Source organism: Pleurodeles waltl, chromosome 3_2, assembly GCF_031143425.1.
Source record: "Pleurodeles waltl isolate 20211129_DDA chromosome 3_2, aPleWal1.hap1.20221129, whole genome shotgun sequence".
Taxonomy (NCBI): Eukaryota; Metazoa; Chordata; class Amphibia; order Caudata; family Salamandridae; genus Pleurodeles; species Pleurodeles waltl.
The window spans coordinates 222,503,281-222,523,923 of NC_090441.1; the positions used below are offsets into that span (position 1 = coordinate 222,503,281).

General features: G+C 45.2%; 1 protein-coding gene across 1 annotated transcript in view; it reads left to right on the plus strand.

Annotated features, from left to right (window-relative positions):
* Positions 1-20,643, plus strand: part of LOC138286786 (CD5 antigen-like) — an 800,618-nt gene that overhangs the window by 543,540 nt on the left and 236,435 nt on the right. Inside the window, exon 4 of the mRNA XM_069227284.1 lies at positions 16,460-16,774. Within this exon, the coding sequence (XP_069083385.1) occupies positions 16,460-16,774 (315 nt within the window). The remainder of the gene's footprint in view (positions 1-16,459; positions 16,775-20,643) is intronic.

Genomic DNA, 20,643 nt, shown 5'->3' on the forward strand with positions numbered 1-20,643 from the left:
TCTAAATTTGGCTAAAAAAACACGTTTTCCTCACATTTCGGTGACAGAAAGTTCTGGAGTCTGAGAGGAGCCACAAATTTCCTTCCACCCAGCGTTTCCCCAAGACTCCCGATAAAAATGATACCTCACTTGTGTGGGTAGGCCTAGCGTCCATGAGAGGAAATGCCTCAAAACACAACGTGGACACATCACATTTTTTGAAAGAAAATAGAGGTGTTTTTTGCAAAGTGCCTACCTGTAGATTTTGGCCTCTGGCTCAGCCGGCACCTAGGGAAAACTAGCAAACCTGTGTATTTTTGAAAACTAGAGACCTAGGGGAATCCAAGATGGCGTGACTTGTGGGGCTCTGACCAGGTTCAGTTACCCAGAATCCTTTGCAAACCTCAAAATTTGGCTAAAAAAACACGTTTTCCTCATATTTCGGTGACAGAAAGTTCTGTAATCAGAGAGGAGCCACAAATTTCCTTCCACCCAGCGTTCCCCCAAGTCTCCCAATAAAAATTATACCTCACTTGTGTGGGTAGGCCTAGTGCCAGTGACAGGAAATGCCCCAAAACACAACGTGGACACATCACATTTTTTTAAAGAACACAGGGGTGTTTTTTGCAAAGTGCCTACCTGTAGATTTTGGCCTCTAGCTCAGCCGGCACCTAGAGAAACTTACCAAACCTGTGCATTTTTGAAAACTAGAATCCTAGGGGAATACAAGATGGGGTGACTCGTGGGGCTCTGACCAGGTTCTGTTACCCAGAATCCTTTGCAAACCTCAAAATTTGGCTAAAAAAACACGTTTTCCTCATATTTCGGTGACAGAAAGTTCTGTAATCAGAGAGGAGCCACAAATTTCCTTCCACCCAGCGTTCCCCCAAGTCTCCCAATAAAAATTATACCTCACTTGTGTGGGTAGGCCTAGTGCCAGTGACAGGAAATGCCCCCAAAACACAACGTGGACACATCACATTTTTTTAAAGAACACAGGGGTGTTTTTTGCAAAGTGCCTACCTGTAGATTTTGGCCTCTAGCTCAGCCGGCACCTAGAGAAACTTACCAAACCTGTGCATTTTTGAAAACTAGAATCCTAGGGGAATACAGGATGGGGTGACTCGTGGGGCTCTGACCAGGTTCTGTTACCCAGAATCCTTTGCAAACCTCAAAATTTGGCTAAAAAAACACGTTTTCCTCAAATTTCGGTGACAGAAAGTTCAGGAATCTGAGAGGAGCCACAAATTTCCTTCCACCCAGCGTTCCCCAAGTCTCCCGATAAAAATGATACCTCACTTCGGTGGGTAGGCCTAGCGCCCGTGACAGGAAATGCCCCAAAACACAACGTGGACACATCACATTTTTTTTAAAGAAAACAGAGGTGTTTTTTTGCAAAGTGCCTACTTGTAGATTTTGGCCTCTAGCTCAGCCAGCACCTAGGGAAACCTACTAAATCTGTGCATTTTTGAAAACTAGAGACCTAGGGGAATCCAAGATGGGATGACTTGTGGGGCTCTGACCAGGTTCTGTTACCCAGAATCCTTTGCAAACCTCAAAATTTGGCTAAAAAAACACGTTTTCCTCACATTTCGGTGACAGAAAGTTCTGGAATCTGAGAGGAGCCACAAATTTCCTTCCACCAAGCGTTCCCCAAGTCTCCCAATAAAAATGATACCTCACTTGTGTGGGTAGGCCTAGCGCCCGTGACAGGAAATGCCCCAAAACACAACGTGGACACATCACATTTTTTTAAAGAAAACAGAGGTGTTTTTTGCAAAGTGCCTACCTGTAGATTTTGGCCTCTAGCTCAGCCGGCACCTAGGGAAACCTACCAAACCTGTGCATTTCTGAAAACTAGAGACCTAGGGGAATCCAAGATGGGATGACTTGTGGGGCTCTGACCAGGTTCTGTTACCCAGAATCATTTACAAACCTCATACTTTGGCTAAAAAAAACACGTTTTACTGACATTTTGGTGACAGAAAGTTCTGGAATCAGAGAGGAGCCACAAATTTCCTTCCACCCAGCGTTCCTCCAAGTCTCCTGGTAAAAATGATACCTCACTTGTGTGGGTAGGCCTAGCGCCCGTCACAAGAAATGCCCCAAAACGCAACGTGGACACATCACATTTTTTTAAAGAAAACAGAGGTGTTTTTTGCAAAGTGCCTACCTGTAGATTTTGGCCTCTAGTTCAGCCGGCACCTAGGGAAACCTAGCAAACCTGTGCATTTTTGAAAACTAGAGACCTAGGGGAATCCAAGATGGGGTGACTTGTGGGGCTCTGACCAAGTTCAGTTACCCAGAATCCTTTGCAAACCTCAAAATTTGGCTAAAAAAACACGTTTTCCTCACATTTCGGTGACAGAAAGTTCTGGAATCTGAGAGGAGCCACGAATTTCCTTCCACCCAGCGTTCGCCCAAGTCTCCCAATAAAAATGATACCTCACTTGTGTGGGTAGGCCTAGCGCCCGTGACAAGAAATGCCCCAAAACACAACGTGGACACATCACATTTTTTAAAAGAAATCAGAGGTGTTTTTTGCAAAGTGCCTACCTGTAGATTTTGGCCTCTAGCACAGCCGGCACCTAGGGAAACCTACCAAACCAGTGCATTTTTGAAAACTAGATACCTAGGGGAATCCAAGATGGGGTGACTTGTGGGGCTCTGACCAGGTTCTGTTACCCAGAATCCTTTGCAAACCTCAAAATTTGGCTAAAAAAACACGTTTTCCTCAAATTTCGGTGACAGAAAGTTCTGGAATCTGAGAGGAGCCACAAATTTCCTTCCACCCAGCGTTCCCCCAAGTCTCCCGATAAAAATGATACCTCACTTGTGTGGGTAGGCCTAGCGCCCGTGACAGGAAATGCCCCAAAACACAACGTGGACACATCACATTTTTTTAAAGAAAACAGAGGTGTTTTTTCCAAAGAGCCTACCTGTAGATTTTGGCCACTAGCTCAGCCGGCACCTAGGGAAACCTAGCAAACCTGTGCATTTTTGAAAGCTAGAGACCTAGGGGAATCCAAGATGGGATGACTTGTGGGGCTCTGACCAGGTTCTGTTACCCAGAATCCTTTGCAAACCTCAAACTTTGGCTAAAAAAACACGTTTTACTCACATTTTGGTGACAGAAAGTTCTGGAATCAGAGAGGAGCCACAAATTTCCTTCCACCCAGCGTTCCTCCAAGTCTCCTGATAAAAATGATACCTCACTTGTGTGGGTAGGCCTAGCGCCCGTGACAGGAAATGCCCCAAAACACAACGTGGACACATCACATTTTTTTTAAAGAAAACAGAGGTGTTTTTTTGCAAAGTGCCTACTTGTAGATTTTGGCCTCTAGCACAGTCGGCACCTAGGGAAACCTACCAAATCTGTGCATTTTTGAAAACTAGAATCCTAGGGGAATACAAGATGGGGTGACTCGTGGGCTCTGACCAGGTTCTGTTACCCAGAATCCTTTGCAAACCTCAAAATTTTGCTAAAAAAACACGTTTTCCTCAAATTTCGGTGACAGAAAGTTCTGGAATCTGAGAGGAGCCACAAATTTCCTTCCACCCAGCGTTCCCCCAAGTCTCCCGATAAAAATGATACCTCACTTCTGAGGGTAGGCCTAGCGCCCGTGACAGGAAATGCCCCAAAACACAACAAGGACACATCACATTTTTTTAAAGAAAACAGGGGTGTTTTTTGCAAAGTGCCTACCTGTAGATTTTGGCCTCTAGCTCAGCCGGCACCTAGAGAAACTTACCAAACCTGTGCATTTTTGAAAACTAGAATCCTAGGGGAATACAAGATGGGGTGACTCGTGGGGCTCTGACCAGGTTCTGTTACCCAGAATCCTTTGCAAACCTCAAAATTTGGCTAAAAAAACACGTTTTCCTCAAATTTCGGTGACAGAAAGTTCTGGAATCTGAGAGGAGCCACAAATTTCCTTCCACCCAGCGTTCCCCCAAGTCTCCCGATAAAAATGATACCTCACTTCTGTGGGTAGGCCTAGCGCCCGTGACAGGAAATGCCCCAAAACACAACGTGGACACATCACATTTTTTTAAAGAAAACAGAGGTGTTTTTTTGCAAAGTGCCTACTTGTAGATTTTGGCCTCTAGCTCAGCCAGCACCTAGGGAAACCTACTAAATCTGTGCATTTTTGAAAACTAGAGACCTAGGGGAATCCAAGATGGGATGACTTGTGGGGCTCTGACCAGGTTCTGTTACCCAGAATCCTTTGCAAACCTCAAAATTTGGCTAAAAAAACACGTTTTCCTCACATTTCGGTGACAGAAAGTTCTGGAATTTGAGAGGAGCCACAAATTTCCTTCCACCAAGCGTTCCCCAAGTCTCCCAATAAAAATGATACCTCACTTGTGTGGGTAGGCCTAGCGCCCGTGACAGGAAATGCCCCAAAACACAACGTGGACACATCACATTTTTTTAAAGAAAACAGAGGTGTTTTTTGCAAAGTGCCTACCTGTAGATTTTGGCCTCTAGCTCAGCCGGCACCTAGGGAAACCTACCAAACCTGTGCATTTCTGAAAACTAGAGACCTAGGGGAATCCAAGATGGGATGACTTGTGGGGCTCTGACCAGGTTCTGTTACCCAGAATCCTTTGCAAACCTCAAACTTTGGCTAAAAAAACACGTTTTACTCACATTTTGGTGACAGAAAGTTCTGGAATCAGAGAGGAGCCACAAATTTCCTTCCACCCAGCGTTCCTCCAAGTCTCCTGATAAAAATGATACCTCACTTGTGTGGGTAGGCCTAGCGCCCGTGACAGGAAATGCCCCAAAACACAACGTGGACACATCACATTTTTTTTAAAGAAAACAGAGGTGTTTTTTTGCAAAGTGCCTACTTGTAGATTTTGGCCTCTAGCACAGTCGGCACCTAGGGAAACCTACCAAATCTGTGCATTTTTGAAAACTAGAATCCTAGGGGAATACAAGATGGGGTGACTCGTGGGCTCTGACCAGGTTCTGTTACCCAGAATCCTTTGCAAACCTCAAAATTTTGCTAAAAAAACACGTTTTCCTCAAATTTCGGTGACAGAAAGTTCTGGAATCTGAGAGGAGCCACAAATTTCCTTCCACCCAGCGTTCCCCCAAGTCTCCCGATAAAAATGATACCTCACTTCTGAGGGTAGGCCTAGCGCCCGTGACAGGAAATGCCCCAAAACACAACAAGGACACATCACATTTTTTTAAAGAAAACAGGGGTGTTTTTTGCAAAGTGCCTACCTGTAGATTTTGGCCTCTAGCTCAGCCGGCACCTAGAGAAACTTACCAAACCTGTGCATTTTTGAAAACTAGAATCCTAGGGGAATACAAGATGGGGTGACTCGTGGGGCTCTGACCAGGTTCTGTTACCCAGAATCCTTTGCAAACCTCAAAATTTGGCTAAAAAAACACGTTTTCCTCAAATTTCGGTGACAGAAAGTTCTGGAATCTGAGAGGAGCCACAAATTTCCTTCCACCCAGCGTTCCCCCAAGTCTCCCGATAAAAATGATACCTCACTTCTGTGGGTAGGCCTAGCGCCCGTGACAGGAAATGCCCCAAAACACAACGTGGACACATCACATTTTTTTAAAGAAAACAGAGGTGTTTTTTTGCAAAGTGCCTACTTGTAGATTTTGGCCTCTAGCTCAGCCAGCACCTAGGGAAACCTACTAAATCTGTGCATTTTTGAAAACTAGAGACCTAGGGGAATCCAAGATGGGATGACTTGTGGGGCTCTGACCAGGTTCTGTTACCCAGAATCCTTTGCAAACCTCAAAATTTGGCTAAAAAAACACGTTTTCCTCACATTTCGGTGACAGAAAGTTCTGGAATTTGAGAGGAGCCACAAATTTCCTTCCACCAAGCGTTCCCCAAGTCTCCCAATAAAAATGATACCTCACTTGTGTGGGTAGGCCTAGCGCCCGTGACAGGAAATGCCCCAAAACACAACGTGGACACATCACATTTTTTTAAAGAAAACAGAGGTGTTTTTTGCAAAGTGCCTACCTGTAGATTTTGGCCTCTAGCTCAGCCGGCACCTAGGGAAACCTACCAAACCTGTGCATTTCTGAAAACTAGAGACCTAGGGGAATCCAAGATGGGATGACTTGTGGGGCTCTGACCAGGTTCTGTTACCCAGAATCATTTACAAACCTCATACTTTGGCTAAAAAAAACACGTTTTACTCACATTTTGGTGACAGAAAGTTCTGGAATCAGAGAGGAGCCACAAATTTCCTTCCACCCAGCGTTCCTCCAAGTCTCCTGATAAAAATGATACCTCACTTGTGTGGGTAGGCCTAGCGCCCGTCACAGGAAATGCCCCAAAACACAACGTGGACACATCACATTTTTTTAAAGAAAACAGAGGTGTTTTTTTGCAAAGTGCCTACTTGTAGATTTTGGCCTCTAGCACAGTCGGCACCTAGGGAAACCTACCAAATCTGTGCATTTTTGAAAACTAGAGACCTAGGGGAATCCAAGATGGGGTGACTTGTGGGGCTCTGACCAGGTTCTGTTACCCAGACTCCTTTGCAAACCTCAAAATTTGGCTAAAAAAACACGTTTTCCTCACATTTCGGTGACAGAAAGTTCTGGAATCTGAGAGGAGCCACAAATTTCCTTCCAGCAAGCGTTCCCCCAAGTCTCCCTTTAAAAATGATACCTCACTTGTGTGGGTAGGCCTAGCGCCCGTGACAGGAAATGCCCCAAAACACAACGTGGACACATCACATTTTGTAACAGAAAACAGAGGTGTTTTTTGCAAAGTGCCTACCTGTGGATATTGGCCTCTAGCTCAGCCGGCCCCAGGGGGTGCAGAAATGGCCTAAAATTAATGTGTGCCACACCCTCCAAACCCCCCCCGGGAGCGACCCTTGCCTACAGGTCGCTCCCTCTTCGTGACATTGGCGCCAAAAAAAAAATCCCTGGTGCCTACTGGTTTCTGCCCCCTTGATGGCAGATTGACCTAAAATCGGCCAATCTGCCCCCAAGGGGGGCAGAAATGGTCTAAATACAATTTCCCCCCCAGGGGAGTGACCCTTGACTAATGGGTCGCTCCCCATCTCTAAAAAAACAAACAAACCCAAAAAAACACACAAAAAGAATTGCCCTGGCGCCTAGAGGCATAACAATAGGTCGATCTGCCTCCAGGGGGGGCAGAAATGCCCTAAAATAAATTTGCCCCCCCAAACCCCCCCGGGTGCGACCCTTGCCTACGGGGTCGCTCCCCCTGCGTGACATTGGCGCCAAAGAAAAAATCCCGGGTACCTAGTGGTTTCTGCCCCCTTGGGGGCAGATTGACCTAAAATCGGCCAATCTGCCCCCAAGGGGGGCAGAAATGCCCTAAATACAATTTGCCCCCCAGGGGAGTGACCCTTGCCTATTGGGTCGCTTCCCATCTCTAAAAAAACAAACAAACCAAAAAAAAATATATATATATTTTGCCCTGTCGCCTAGAGGTTTCTGCCCCCCCTGGGGGCAGATCGGCCTAATAACAATAGGCCAATCTCCCCTCAGGGGGGGCAGAAATGGGCTAAAATAAATTTGCCCCCCCAATCCCCCCCCGGGAGCGACCCTTGCCTACGGGGTCGCTCCCCCTGCGTGACATTGGCGCCAAAAAAAAAATCCCCGGTGCCTAGTGGTTTCTGCCCCCCTTGGGGGCAGATTGGCATAGCAAAAATCAGCCAATCTGCCCCCAAAGGGGGCAGAAATGGCCTAAATACAATTTTCCCCTCCAGGGGAGCGACCCTTGTCCAAGGGGTCGCCCCCTATCTGTAAAACAAAAATAAAAAAACAAAAAATCCCTGGTGCTAAGTGGTTTCGCAGATCGGCCTAATCAAAATAGGCTGATCTATCCCCCAGGGGGGCAGAAATGGTCTAAAATAATATCCCCCCCAAGGGGAGCGACCCTTGCCTAAGTGGTTGCTCCCCTTGCGTAAAATTCACGTAAAAAAAAAAAGCTCCCTGGTGTCTAGTGGTTTCTGTCCCCCTTGGGGGAAGATTTGCCTCATCAAAATAGGCCAATCTGCCCCCAAGGGGGGCAGAAATGGGCTAAATATAATTTGCCCCCTAGGGGAGCGACCCTAGCCTAAGGGGTTGCTCCCCACACCTAAAACAAAATAGTAAACAAAAAACAAAAAAATGATCCCTGGTGCCTAGAGGTTTTTGTCCCCCCCTGGGGGCAGAAAAGGCCTTCCAAAAATGCCCCCCCCTGGGAGCGACCCTTGCCCAAGGGGTTGCTCCCTTATGACAATTTTCCAAACAAAAAAAAACAATCCCTGGTATCTAGTGGGCGTTTCAAAAGCCGGATTGCAAGCAATCCGGCTTTTGAAATGCTTGGGGAAACTTCAAAGGGAAGGAAATACATTTCGTTCCCTTTGAAGCCTCTCCGGGCCTCCCCCACGTGATCGAAAGAGAAATGCAAAGCATTTCTCTTTCGATCACGCTGGAAGCTGAGCTTCCAGCGCGATGGGGGAGGCTCTGTGATTGTCAGCGCGTGAGCGCGCGCTGACGTCACGGGGGTGGGGGGGTTGGGGGTGGAAGGGGAAGGGCTTCCCCTTCCATCCCTGACTTGGGGGGGTGGGGGGGAACCCCACAGAGGGAGCGCTAGCGCTCCATCTGGGCTGTGTGCCTAGGACGTAATGGTTACATCCTGGGCACAGCAGCACTGTGCCTCAGGACGTAACCATTACGTTCTGGGCACAGAACCGGTTAATCATATTTGGTGGTTGTAACTGTGCGCATTTCTCTAAGAATTGTGGCGCTAGGCTCTTTCCTTCACTTGACAGCTCATATCCTAGGAACGGGACGCTGAGGAAGGCTATTTTTGTTTTTATAAAGTTGAATTTGTAGCCAAATTCGGAAAATCCTACAATAATGCGGGCTACCCATCTTAACTGTTGTAGTAGTTCATCATCCATGAGATATTTATCATCTACAAAGGACAATGCTTCAGGGTCAATCTTGTGCAAAATAGCAGTGACACGAGCTGCGAACAGTCCTGGGCTGATCCTATATCCCTGAGGTAAACAACAGAATTTTTTCTGGGAGCCTAGTGCACTGAAACTTGTTAAGTCTCTACTCTCAGGTGCTATATTCTGGCAGAAAAAACCATTGGAAATGTCCAGTGTTTTATATTTTTTACGCACTATGTTGTCCAATAGTGCTGTGCTATGTGAGTTTTGGATAGTATAAGTGCGTGTATGACTGTTTAAGTGTTAGGTGCTTGTGCTAAAGCCCATTCAATGGAATAGGATTCAGCGAGTTCCTCTGGAACAAGGGGCGAGAAGGATGGCTTAATGACATCTTCTCCATATGGGCAGGTAAGGACAAAGTCAGGTGGCCAATCTTGTTCAGCCAACAAGACATCATATATTTTTACTACGCGGTCCCTCAGGTGTTCGCTTAGGGAAATCTTTACTTGATTTTCCCTGAAATTGTGGTATTTGTGGTCTGGACCCTAGACTATCTTAACCAAAACTTGAATAGGTCTCTGCTATTATTTGAGGCAGCTCTCATTCCTGATCCTGTTGTGAAACGTCACAGAGCCGCATGCGCACTGCAAGTGCCACCGCTTCCCCTTTAAAATTACTTAAAATGATTGAGGATACTGTGGCAAAATTGTCCATCAATTGCATCCCCAAATCTAGGGCAGGGGCAGCCCCGTATTCATCTTGAATTTGTTTTAACACCTCCAGTAAATTGGGAAGTGTTGGTGTTCCATGTGCGGTTGTATAGAGGGCGGCAAACACCGTGCCCCAGGTATTACAGTTGTCTACTGCAGGGACCATCCCAAAAGGCAAGCACATTGTTAATATCCTATGTTTATCCTGAGGTCCTGTGTGGGAAAATACTGCCTACAGCGTATTGATCTTTTGTGCTAACCAAAACTGAGTTTCCTCTCGTTTGGCGGGTACTTTTCCCATAATCGAGTGTACAGTCGCAGGATTTATACCTGGCGTTGCTGCATGTGGATGTGCTGGAGCAGCACGTGCTGGGTTTGTATTTAGTGTTTGCATCACAAATTGTACTAATCGTCTATATATCGCTATTAGTTCAATATATAAATGACAAACCTCAGGTACTGCTGAACTTGAATCCGCAGGATGTGGTGCATATGTGGCAAATAAAGGCCAGGTAGGACCATCATTACTTAGAGGACCTAACCTTACTGGTAATATTGTGTGGGGTAGGGCACCATCAAGCCAATTATTATGTTCTTGATAGGATGGAGGTATTTCTAAATATGCGTATGCTCTGTATTGTCCAGGCGCATTTGCAGGTGTAAATTGGTGAAATGTATTTGTGTTCCCATCCACTGCTGGGAATGTGACCCAAGAATAGAAGAGTTCTGTTCTATAAGCTGCATGGGCGTCCACCACAAATGTGAATGGACCCCCCTGGGCCGTTAGGTCATTCGCTAATAAATATGCAGTTAAAGGTTGTCTCATATTAACCGCTATTTGTACCTGTTGTGGATTCGCCATTGTAGTGACACTATGAGTTCAAAGGAGGCACACCAAATAGGGCTTTCCTTTTAAAGTTCAAGCTTGAACAACCTCCAGTTGTAGTACGATAGCCTACGCAGCTGTGGTGGAAGTCCTCAGTACCACGGACGTCTCCGCATACGGTATTGAGGCGTCATTATATATAATGAGACAGAGATACTCCAGAGGACCCGAAAATTAGAGGCTAACCAAACGTTGGTGGCGCCATGTCAAGTAGGCTCTCATTATTCGGATGAGATTACTGGAATTTGAGCAGCAGGATCGTCCACGGTGTGGGAGACTGAGTCTAACCCACTGCAGGTGACACCTGTCACTCTAAATCCAGGTTTTGCTCCGGCTAACTAGCAGTGCCTCATCCCTAACATAGGATAGTGATGATTGGGCAGCCGAGCGCATGACATAGTAGGCTTCTCAGGGAAGTTGTGGTCACTCAGGTCGCATCCAGTTCTCTCATTTACAATTCAGTCTCATATATAAATGACAGACAGAAGCAGTATATGTTTCAATGATTAGTTTAATAAAACGACTGCAATACCCGGGACGACACAACATGACAGTATTAAAATGGTGACAGGAAGAGTGAAGCATAAAAACAACGCTATCATATTGTCACTATTATCGAGGGTCTATTTCCTATCTAGGTTATAATTTGAGCACAGCATGTTAAGCTCTAATTCTGCCTTTCAGGTTCCCCTGGGAAGACATCAACCCCCATACCTGAGCAAAGGCCTGTGGTCTGCATTAGCATCTGTAGCGAAGCATTCAGCATTCAGCATACAGTCGTGGTTCCCTGGCTGGAATCTCTCTCTAACATGTAAGGGACAAGGAAGTGTTTATATTACAACACAGCTGATGTTCTGAGAAAATGTCCCTAACTAGATAGATGAAAATAAAGCAAGACCGTAGAAATGGTTATTGTAAAAATAACAATGTGAAGCTGAATAAAATATATCTAGGTTAAAGTGCACAGCAGCCTAGAGTTTTAAAATAATGTGCCTGGAGTTGTAACTAAAATGGCTACCCAACAGGATTACTATCAAGAACACTTCAGCTGCCACTATGGGGAACTAACCCCAACCTCTGCCTTTCTCTCTCTACAACTAGAGATTTCCTGTCTAATGCCAACTGCTGCTGTCTTAGCTTCAGTCTGGCCTCTTCCAACATCAGCTTTCTGAGTTTCCTATCTAGGGTGTCATTCTCAGGGTAGGAGGCTTGGGAATTCTGAGACACAGAGGAAATGTGGGAATTGGCAGACGTGGACCTATCTCTAACTGTCTGGACTCTAGTTACCTGGCCTTTTGGAGTGAAAGGAGCCCTACTAGTGTGTGACCCCTTCCCACTACCAGTATTACTAGGTGGCTTGTTAGCTGGCAGGTCTTTGGATGAACCCTCCACAGAGTCCTCAGGGCCCTCCCCTGATTCTTGCTGGGTACCCCCTCCTCTACCTCCTGATCCTGGGATGGGCCAGACTGGTTCTGGTCACTTTCTAGGAGAAGGCTAACGAGAAGATCTCTGGTAGTGTTCTTACCAAAGCTTAAACCTCTTTCTATGCAGAGACCCCTCAAACTTTTAAAGTTTGAACTACCATAGGTTCCCTGAACAACTGTGGGAGTAAGTTCTACTGCAGACGTGATTGTTAGAAAGGGTTTAGGACAGAGAGAAAAACGTTTTTAGAAACTTTTGAAGAAAAGAGGAAAACTTTTCAAACTTTTCAAAACTTTTCAAAACTTTTCAAAACTTTTTAGAACCGTTGTATAAAGTTTTTAGAATGAAAGTTAAACTGTTTAGGTTAACAGTGTATTTTGTTAAGTATTTGGAATATGTTTTTCTTATGAAAAGCACCAATGACAAAGTGGTAAAGCAGTTACAAGTACTTATCTCACTGCTGCACCACCAATGTAGGAGGCTGGCCTGGCTTAAAGTGGGTACCTGACGGTACTTCTACCTTGTGCCAGGTCAAGTTATCCCTTATTAGTAGATTAATAGTGTTCTAGTAGCTTAAGCTGATAGAGGTAGCTATAGCAGAGCAGTTTAGGCTGAACTAGGAGACATGCAAAGCTCCTACTATACCACTTATATCATATAGCACTATATAATAAGAATCACAATACTCAGAGTTACCAAAAATAATGGTATTTTATTTTAGTGACAATGTGCTTGAGGATGCAGAGTTGTTTCCATGGAGAAAGACCTCAAACAAGAATTGCGAGCTGCAAAGGTCACGGTTGAAGAAAATGCGTGCTGCACGGGACCAGGAAGGACCAGGAGGTCGCCACATGGATTAGGAGACAGAGGGGGCGCTCAACAAGACAGAGAGCCCATGCAAAAGCAGGCAGCACCCGCAGTAGTACTTGAACACCGGTTCAAGAAAACTGAGCACAGCGGTCGCCTCAACACTACAAGGGAGGGTCCCACGAAGCCGGTGGTCAACTCAGTGAGTTGAGCAATGCAGGACGGAGTGCTGGGGACCTGGGCTGTGCATGAAGGATTCCTTGCAAAAGTGCACAGAAGCCCTAGCAGCTGCAGTTCATGCAGTACACAGGATTACTGTCTGGTGTGGGGAGGCAAGGACTTACCTCAACCAAATTTTGACAGATGGACCACTGGACTGTCAAGGTCACTTGGATCCAGCTCCTGTGTTCCAGGGACCATGCTCGTCATGATGAGAGGGGACCCAGAGGACCGGTGAATCAGAAGTTTGGTGCCTGTGTTAGCAGGAGGAAGATTCCGTCGACCCAAGGAGATTTCTTCTTGCCTTCCAGTGCAGGGTGAAGGCAGACAGCCCCCAGAGCATGCACCACCAGCAAATAGTCGAGAAAGCCGGCAGGATTAGGCGCTACAATGTTGCTGGTGGTCTTCTTGCTACTTTGCTGTAGTTTTGCAGGCGTCCTGGAGCAGTCAGCGGTCCATCCTTGGCAGAAGTCTGAGAGGGAGATGCAGAGGAACTCTGGTGAGCTCTTGCATTCGTTATCTGCAGAGGAACCCACAGGAGAGACCCTAAATAGCCCTCAGAGGAGGATTGGCCACCTAGTCAGGTAAGCACCTATCAGGAGGGGTCTCTGATGTCACTTGCTGGCACTGGGCACTCAGAGGCCTGCATTGTGCCCTCACACCTCTGCATTCAAGATGGCAGAGGTCTGGGACACACTGGAGGAGCTTTGGGCACCACCCCTGAGGTGGTGATGGACAGGGGAGTGGTCTCTCCCCTTTCCTTTGTCCAGTTTCATGCAAGAGCAGGGGCTGGGGGATCCCTGAACCGGTGTACACTGGTTTATGCAAGGAGGGCACCATCTGTGCCCTTCAAAACATTTCCAGAGGCCAGGAGAGGCTACTCCTCTCAGGCCCTTAACACCTATTTCCACAGGGAGAGAGTGTAACACCCTCTGTCAGAGGAAGTCCTTTGTTCTGCCTTCCTGGGACTGGGCTGAACAGACCCCAGGAGGGCAGAAGCCTGTCTGTGGGTTGGCAGCAGCGGTAGCTGCAGTGAAAACCCCAGAGAGCTGGTTTTGCAGTACCCGGGGTTCATGCTGGAGCCCTGGGGATACATGGGATTGGCATCCCAATACCAGATTTGGCATGGGGGGACAATTCCATGATCTTAGACATGTTACATGGCTATATTCAGAGTTACCATTGTGAAGCTACATATAGGTATTGATCTATATGTAGCGCATGCGTGTAATGGTGTCCCCATCCTCCCAAAATCTGGGGAAATCGCCCTGAACTATGTGGGAGCCCCTTGGCTAGTACCAGGGTGCCCTTACACTTAGTAAATTTGCACCTAACCTTCACTAAGTGAGGGTTAGACATATAGGCGACTTAAGTACAGTGTAAAATGGCTGTGAAAGAACCTGGATGTTATTTCACTCAGGCTGCAGTGGCAGGCCTGTGTAAGAATGGTCTGAGTTCCCTATGGGTGGCAAAAGAAATGCTGCAGCCCATAGAGATCTGAAAACAAAGAGGAGGGACCTGGGAGGTTAATGGTCCAGTGTACAGTCTCCCGTATACAGTAATAAGAAAAAAGGGTACACTGTTCCAAACACTAAATCACTGGGATTAGTTTCTACAGGAGCGAGAACCCTCAAGCATCACATTGGATGTCTGGTTTCATCATTGGGAAAGCTCCTCATTAGGCCGGTGCTGCAATGCCTAACGGGCTCCACTGAGGGGGCTCTTAACCGTATTTGCTCTACTGATAGTTAGAGATAAATAATCAATCTGATGGGGTATCTGGTTACAAGATGCCCGAGCAATATAGGAGAGAAAACATAGCAAAAATTAAAATTGGTTACCCATCAACAATCAATAATCATGATTTTAATCAGTAATAATGTGATGGAGACCAAAGTTAAAAGCAAAATGGGAGTAAAAATTGAGTGGTAATGCTCGTCTACTCACACAAACAATATGTATAAGAGGGTAAACCCAAAAGTGGCTCCTCTAGAATAGGGGTCTACATGTTTCGCGTCTAATGGTCCATCCGGATCCCTCGACGCTTCATCAGGACCAAAGTGAAAAAATCTTCTCCAAAAATTCAAAAAAATCCCAATAGGAGTGAAAATAAAGGAAACACAGTAACTTACTGTGAAGTTGTTCTATATGTCAATCAAGGTCGCCCTAAAAAATAAAAAGGCAATAGTGTGTAGAAAATAAAGTCCCCAGTGATTGCACACGAATACATACTAGTTAAATACATCATGCGCAGAAAAAGAACTAAAAATTGAGTAATGTAAAATTTATAAAGGCTTACCATCCCCGGTCTGTGGATAGAGCCCCTGGGAATCAAATGTCAGGAACCGGAACTTACAATCTGAGTGTCATAATAGTATAAAAGAGAAAATTATGTATAAGGGGTAGTGACAAGAACAATCAAATGTCATGTGCCACAATCAAATATACTATAACTATTGTGGGTACAAAGTCAAAAGCGAAGGAAAATCCATCAATGTTTGTTTTGTTGTAATTGGATCCCACAACACCCATCCAAAATTAGACAAGTCAGTGTAAAGAAACAAGTCAATAATGTCTCCTGTCGTGTAAAAGACTAATATACACGCGTTAACATGAAAAAATCTTCAACTTTAAATGAAGTCAACTAGCCCCGGTGATCTCCATGGACTAGTGGTAAGGAAAACAGCATCGCACAGTACAGGTGACACTTAGTTAGTTAGAGATCTCCTGGGACCCCAATACCCTAAGTACCTAGGTACCATATACTAGGGAATTATAAGGGTGTACCAGTGTGCCAATCAGAATTGGTGAAAATGGTCCATCCTATCCTGGGCATGGCCTGGGTGTTAATACACAACTCCCATGGTTTTTGATGCATTTCCAGATCTGGTAAGCCAGGGAATACACCAAAAGGACACACCTCCCAGGAGCGGAGAGATATCTTTATTTCTCCTCCTTATTTTCTCTTTCTATGTTCTGCTGCACGCATCAATAGAGGAATACGCCTCTAAGGATTTTCTTTTGTGCAGGAAGGTGTCCCTTCATTCACAAACACAACCCTGCATGCAACCATGGTTCAAGGGGACCTGTGCAGGGGGAAAGGACAAGAGTGCGCTGTATGCCTTGAAAACAATGTATTCCTGCCTTTTCCCAGTGACGCAGTGCAGCGCATTAAGGCGACTTGCTGCACAGCGCCACTTTCCAATAATTAGGGGCCTTAAAATCCAGCAACAATTCACCTGAGCTTGAACAGACTGGACATTTTATGACATTTTCCTGCTGCTTTTACCTTAATTACATGTCTGTTTACAATGAACCAGAAAGAGCCTCGGCCTCTGTTACTTTTGTTAGATATTTGTATTGCTATATTCCTACCGTATATGGATTGCTTTACATGATGATTTGCAATGATTTTGATTAATTGTGCACAAATAAAGAACCTTTCAGACAAAAGTAAAATGTTGAGACATTGCCTGTTTTGCAGCTGTTGCTTGACATCTCTTCCCCATCCTGCTGTTTCTAGGTCCTGATGAGGTCCGGTTGGTGAACAGCACCTCTGTCTGCTCCGGGAGAGTGGAGGTCAAACACAATGGAGTCTGGGGGACTGTGTGTGATGACTCCTGGGATCTGAAGGATGCTTCAGTGGTCTGCAGGCAGCTTGGATGTATTTCAGTACAACAACATGAGTACAACCCAACATTTGGAAAGAGCTCTCTGCCTGTTTTAATGAGTAATGTTCAATGCACAGGAGATGAGGCTGCTCTATGGGAGTGCCCACAGCAAGGCTGGGAGCACAACACCTGTCCTACAGGAGGGGATGCTGGGGTGACCTGCACAGGTAAGATATGCAATGGAAGTGGAATAAATTTATCTTTGCTCAAGAAAAGGAAGGATCTAATAGTAGAAAGCACATATTTGATGCAAGATGCAAAGTGAAAGATTACAACAAACAATAACTGACAGCAATAACTACAGATGTGTGTTCTAGACTGTCTTTCCTCTAAGAAACCTCACATATTTTCATCCAACCCATAGACAGCAGCTACACTAACACAGGCATCCTGGTACCAACTCTCACTTCTGCAAAGAATTAAGACATTTCTGTAGGAAGCTGTCTTTAGAACAGCTACGCAGGCATTTGGTGATCACCACCCCTGATGGTGGTAGTAGTCCACTTGCCAGTGTCCCACAGATAGATCTGGTACCACTGAAGAGATTCCAGCACATGGCTGCCAGATTCACTGAAGAGCTGGAGAACACACAGGTCAATCCTGGACCTGTCTAGCACCATGACTCCTCCACTTCTTTAAGAAACGTCTTGATTTCCAGTATGAATACCTCCAGCAGTCTCAGCACTGGGTGTGATTCTACAAGTGACCCTTTAACTTGTATCCCATGATAACCTGTACTGCCTGCCTTCATGCACAGTCCTCAGTAGCCCTGTAGCTAGGTTTGCTCTCTGTAATTACCCTACATGCTGATATTCACAGAGACCACAGAGGCCCATGCATGTCTAGATTGCAGATTATCTTTATATAGACCAGAGTAGTTTGTCTCCAGTTCTGTAAGTGCTGCAGGCATTAGCACAGAAAACTACAGCTCATCATACATACTGGGAAACATTCACAGAGTGTTAGCCTGTGCTCTGCACGGAATCATATTAAGTGGTCCTTAATTATGACAGTATATAGTGCATCTGACTCAGAGGCAATGTATAGATGGAAATGATACCTATAGGTTCTTTCAACATGTCTGTGCCTAATTATGATTATTGTAAAAGGCCCCAGAGCATACATTGTATGGTAATTAGTATTGTGTAGTGTTTTGCTCACATGCCTGTGTGTGTGTATTTGTGTGCATGTGTTTAGGTATGTTTGAGAGTGTCTGTGTATGTGTGTGTGTATGTGTGTGCGTGTGTTTAGGTGTGTTTGTGTGTGTCTGTGTGAGTGTGTGCATGCAGGAGAAGGGGTGATGAGGTGAATGGTTCAGCCAGCATCAGCAAATGCTCTAGGGACAGCCCTGAATTGCATAACTAGTTTGGATATTCAAAGTAAACAAGTTGGCTCTTTTGAGACTGTTTGTGTATTATGGATAATGCAGTGTTTAGTAACACCTTGACACCTGCAACAGTCTCTTGTTCCCAGGCACACTCTGGCAAGTCATTGTGATTTTTTTTTATCAACAGTGCAAAGACATTGGAGAACAACTATCAACTAAATCCCCACTGTGTTTTGGGGTTTACTTCCTCTGCACATCCTGCATGTGGCAGTAATGCCACATTAAGAGTTTCCTGGTTAGGAAGGGGTTAGAGAGGAAAGTCTCTCCCTTGTTTCAATTCATGATGATATGAGGCAGTCTTGCCTCTGTAGACATCACACACTCTAGAACCTTTAGCAGAAATGCTCCTCCCCCACCACTCCTTCCCTTCTTTGTTGTCTCAAGAGACACCCATGCCTGCTGATGAAGGGGGTCTCATGGCGTGTATTTGGAATTGTTGGAGTGACTATCTATGGAAAGAGGATCCCGGGTGTGATGTCTGTGGGGCAGGCGACAAGGGATAAGGCATCTAAACTCACTGCGCTGCAAAAAGGTGTCTGATCCTCTGTAGCAGCCATAACAGGGTCTGGTTGGCTCATGTGTTGCTGGGCCTCCACCATCTAGGCTGAAGGGAGGCATCACCCCCGTGCATGCTACAGAGATCACAGAAGGCAGTGCAACTGTTGACAGAAGGTAAAAGCCTAGAGGGGCAAAGTAATACAAATGTATCAGTTTTGAGGGTTTCAGAGGCTATTGAAATAATTGGATGAGTTCCTTCCCCTGCCTCATTGGTTTATAGGGAGACAGCAATATAATTTGTTAACCTTGTCTGCCTCATAAGGGTGTTTAAGCCTGCATATTTTCTACTTCCTGGGTCATTTGTGTATACGGAGAGTAAAAGACTTGCAAAGGGAAAGCATGTCTTATCTACTTCACCAGAGGACAAGGAACCAATTTCAGCAAGGAGAGCAAGAGTGAGATCCCCTCATTCAGTGACTTCTGCTCTCATGAAAATTGGAGAGATGCAAAGAATGATGTGGCAGCCAAGCCAGGACGGAAGACAAAAAGGTTGAGAGCTAAAATACCAAGGTGTCCTCAGCATCACACTCTGATGCTGTTATCCTTTAACAATATCTGGGAACTTAATTCGAAGGGAAGACATGGCTCACACCATGGCTCATGTGGGAGAAAATGTAGGACTCCCTTCATTCCAAGGGGGGGTATTGTTCTGACAATATGTCAGGCCACCATCTCTTGCAATGCCTTTCCACAGCAAGACTAGGGACCTGGTCTTGTCTGAATAGAAGGAACTGGATATGGATCCAATTCCAAGGTTTGTGTAGGAACTGTACATGATGGAACACTCAAATGATGCATTACCTCATTCCATTAAGGAGGACACCATTCTGTCAACCTTAATTGGAACAAGGTGACTGAATCCTGAGGATTTGATCCAACTGAGGCCGCAGATAAGAAAGTAGATTCAACTTTGAGAAAGGATTTGTCAGCAAAGAATTTGTTTTTAAGGGTGGGCACTAAAACACTTTGATATAAAGTTGAATACCGAGTTCTTTTCTTCAAGCTTCAGACTTTATTTTCATCTCCACTGCTTTAATTCTTCATGCCCTCCATACAGCCTTTTTGTTCACCTTCACCTCACAGCTTCTCCAGTCTCTCTACATTCTATTCAACCTCCAGCCTTCAACTGTCTGAATGTTCCATCTGCAACAAAGGGGAGCAGAACATACCAATTCTAATAACATGGAACTTCTGACAAACTATTATATTCCCACTACTATATAGATTATCCTTTACCCCTAATTATGACTACTTTATCTACATTACAAGAAACTATATTACAACACATCTTCCCCTTACAATGAAGTTGAATTATGCTTATTTTTGTGGATAGGCATACATTATATACAAGTTTATTACAAATACCATTTCCACATAGTTTTTAAGAGGTAAGCTTTACCTCCTCAAAGTGTGACAGTTATCAATTAGTAATCTTACAGTCCTTGAGCCATGTTGGAGGCCTTCTACGACGGTTATTTGATGTTCTATGGAGATCCCTTAGTGTCGAGTTTTGCGATGCCTCTCTCCATCTGGATCTCTAACACAGGTTCTCCTCAGTTTCTGCTGACAGTTGCTTCACTATTTTATCCATCCTCCAACATTGGCCATTTTCCAAAACAACTACATTGTTTTTCACCTTAATAATACCGAAGGGACCCATGAATTTGGTTTCTTTCATACCTGACCTTGTACTTTCCATAGGTTTCCTTACATATACTTGATCCCCTACTTTCTAATGTTGCTGTTTTACACCATGTTTAATATCATATCTATTTTTATACTTTTCTTGGTGTACAGATACTCTGAGTCTAGTATGTGGAATCGAGTGTTCACTTCTTTCCCCTCCCCACCTAGCCATGATGGAAAGCACTTTGTGCATGGTTTCCTGCCCTTTAATGCTGAAAAAGGGGATATTTTTGTGACCGAATTTGGAGTGGTGTGATAGGCCCATAGCATATCTCTGATCGCATTCAAACGATTGATACTAACTAGCTGAATACAATCTTTGAGCATGTGATTGGCTCTTTCTGCCAGTCCATTAGCTCTAGGACAATATAGAGCACTGGTAAGATGTTTTACGCCAATGGAGTC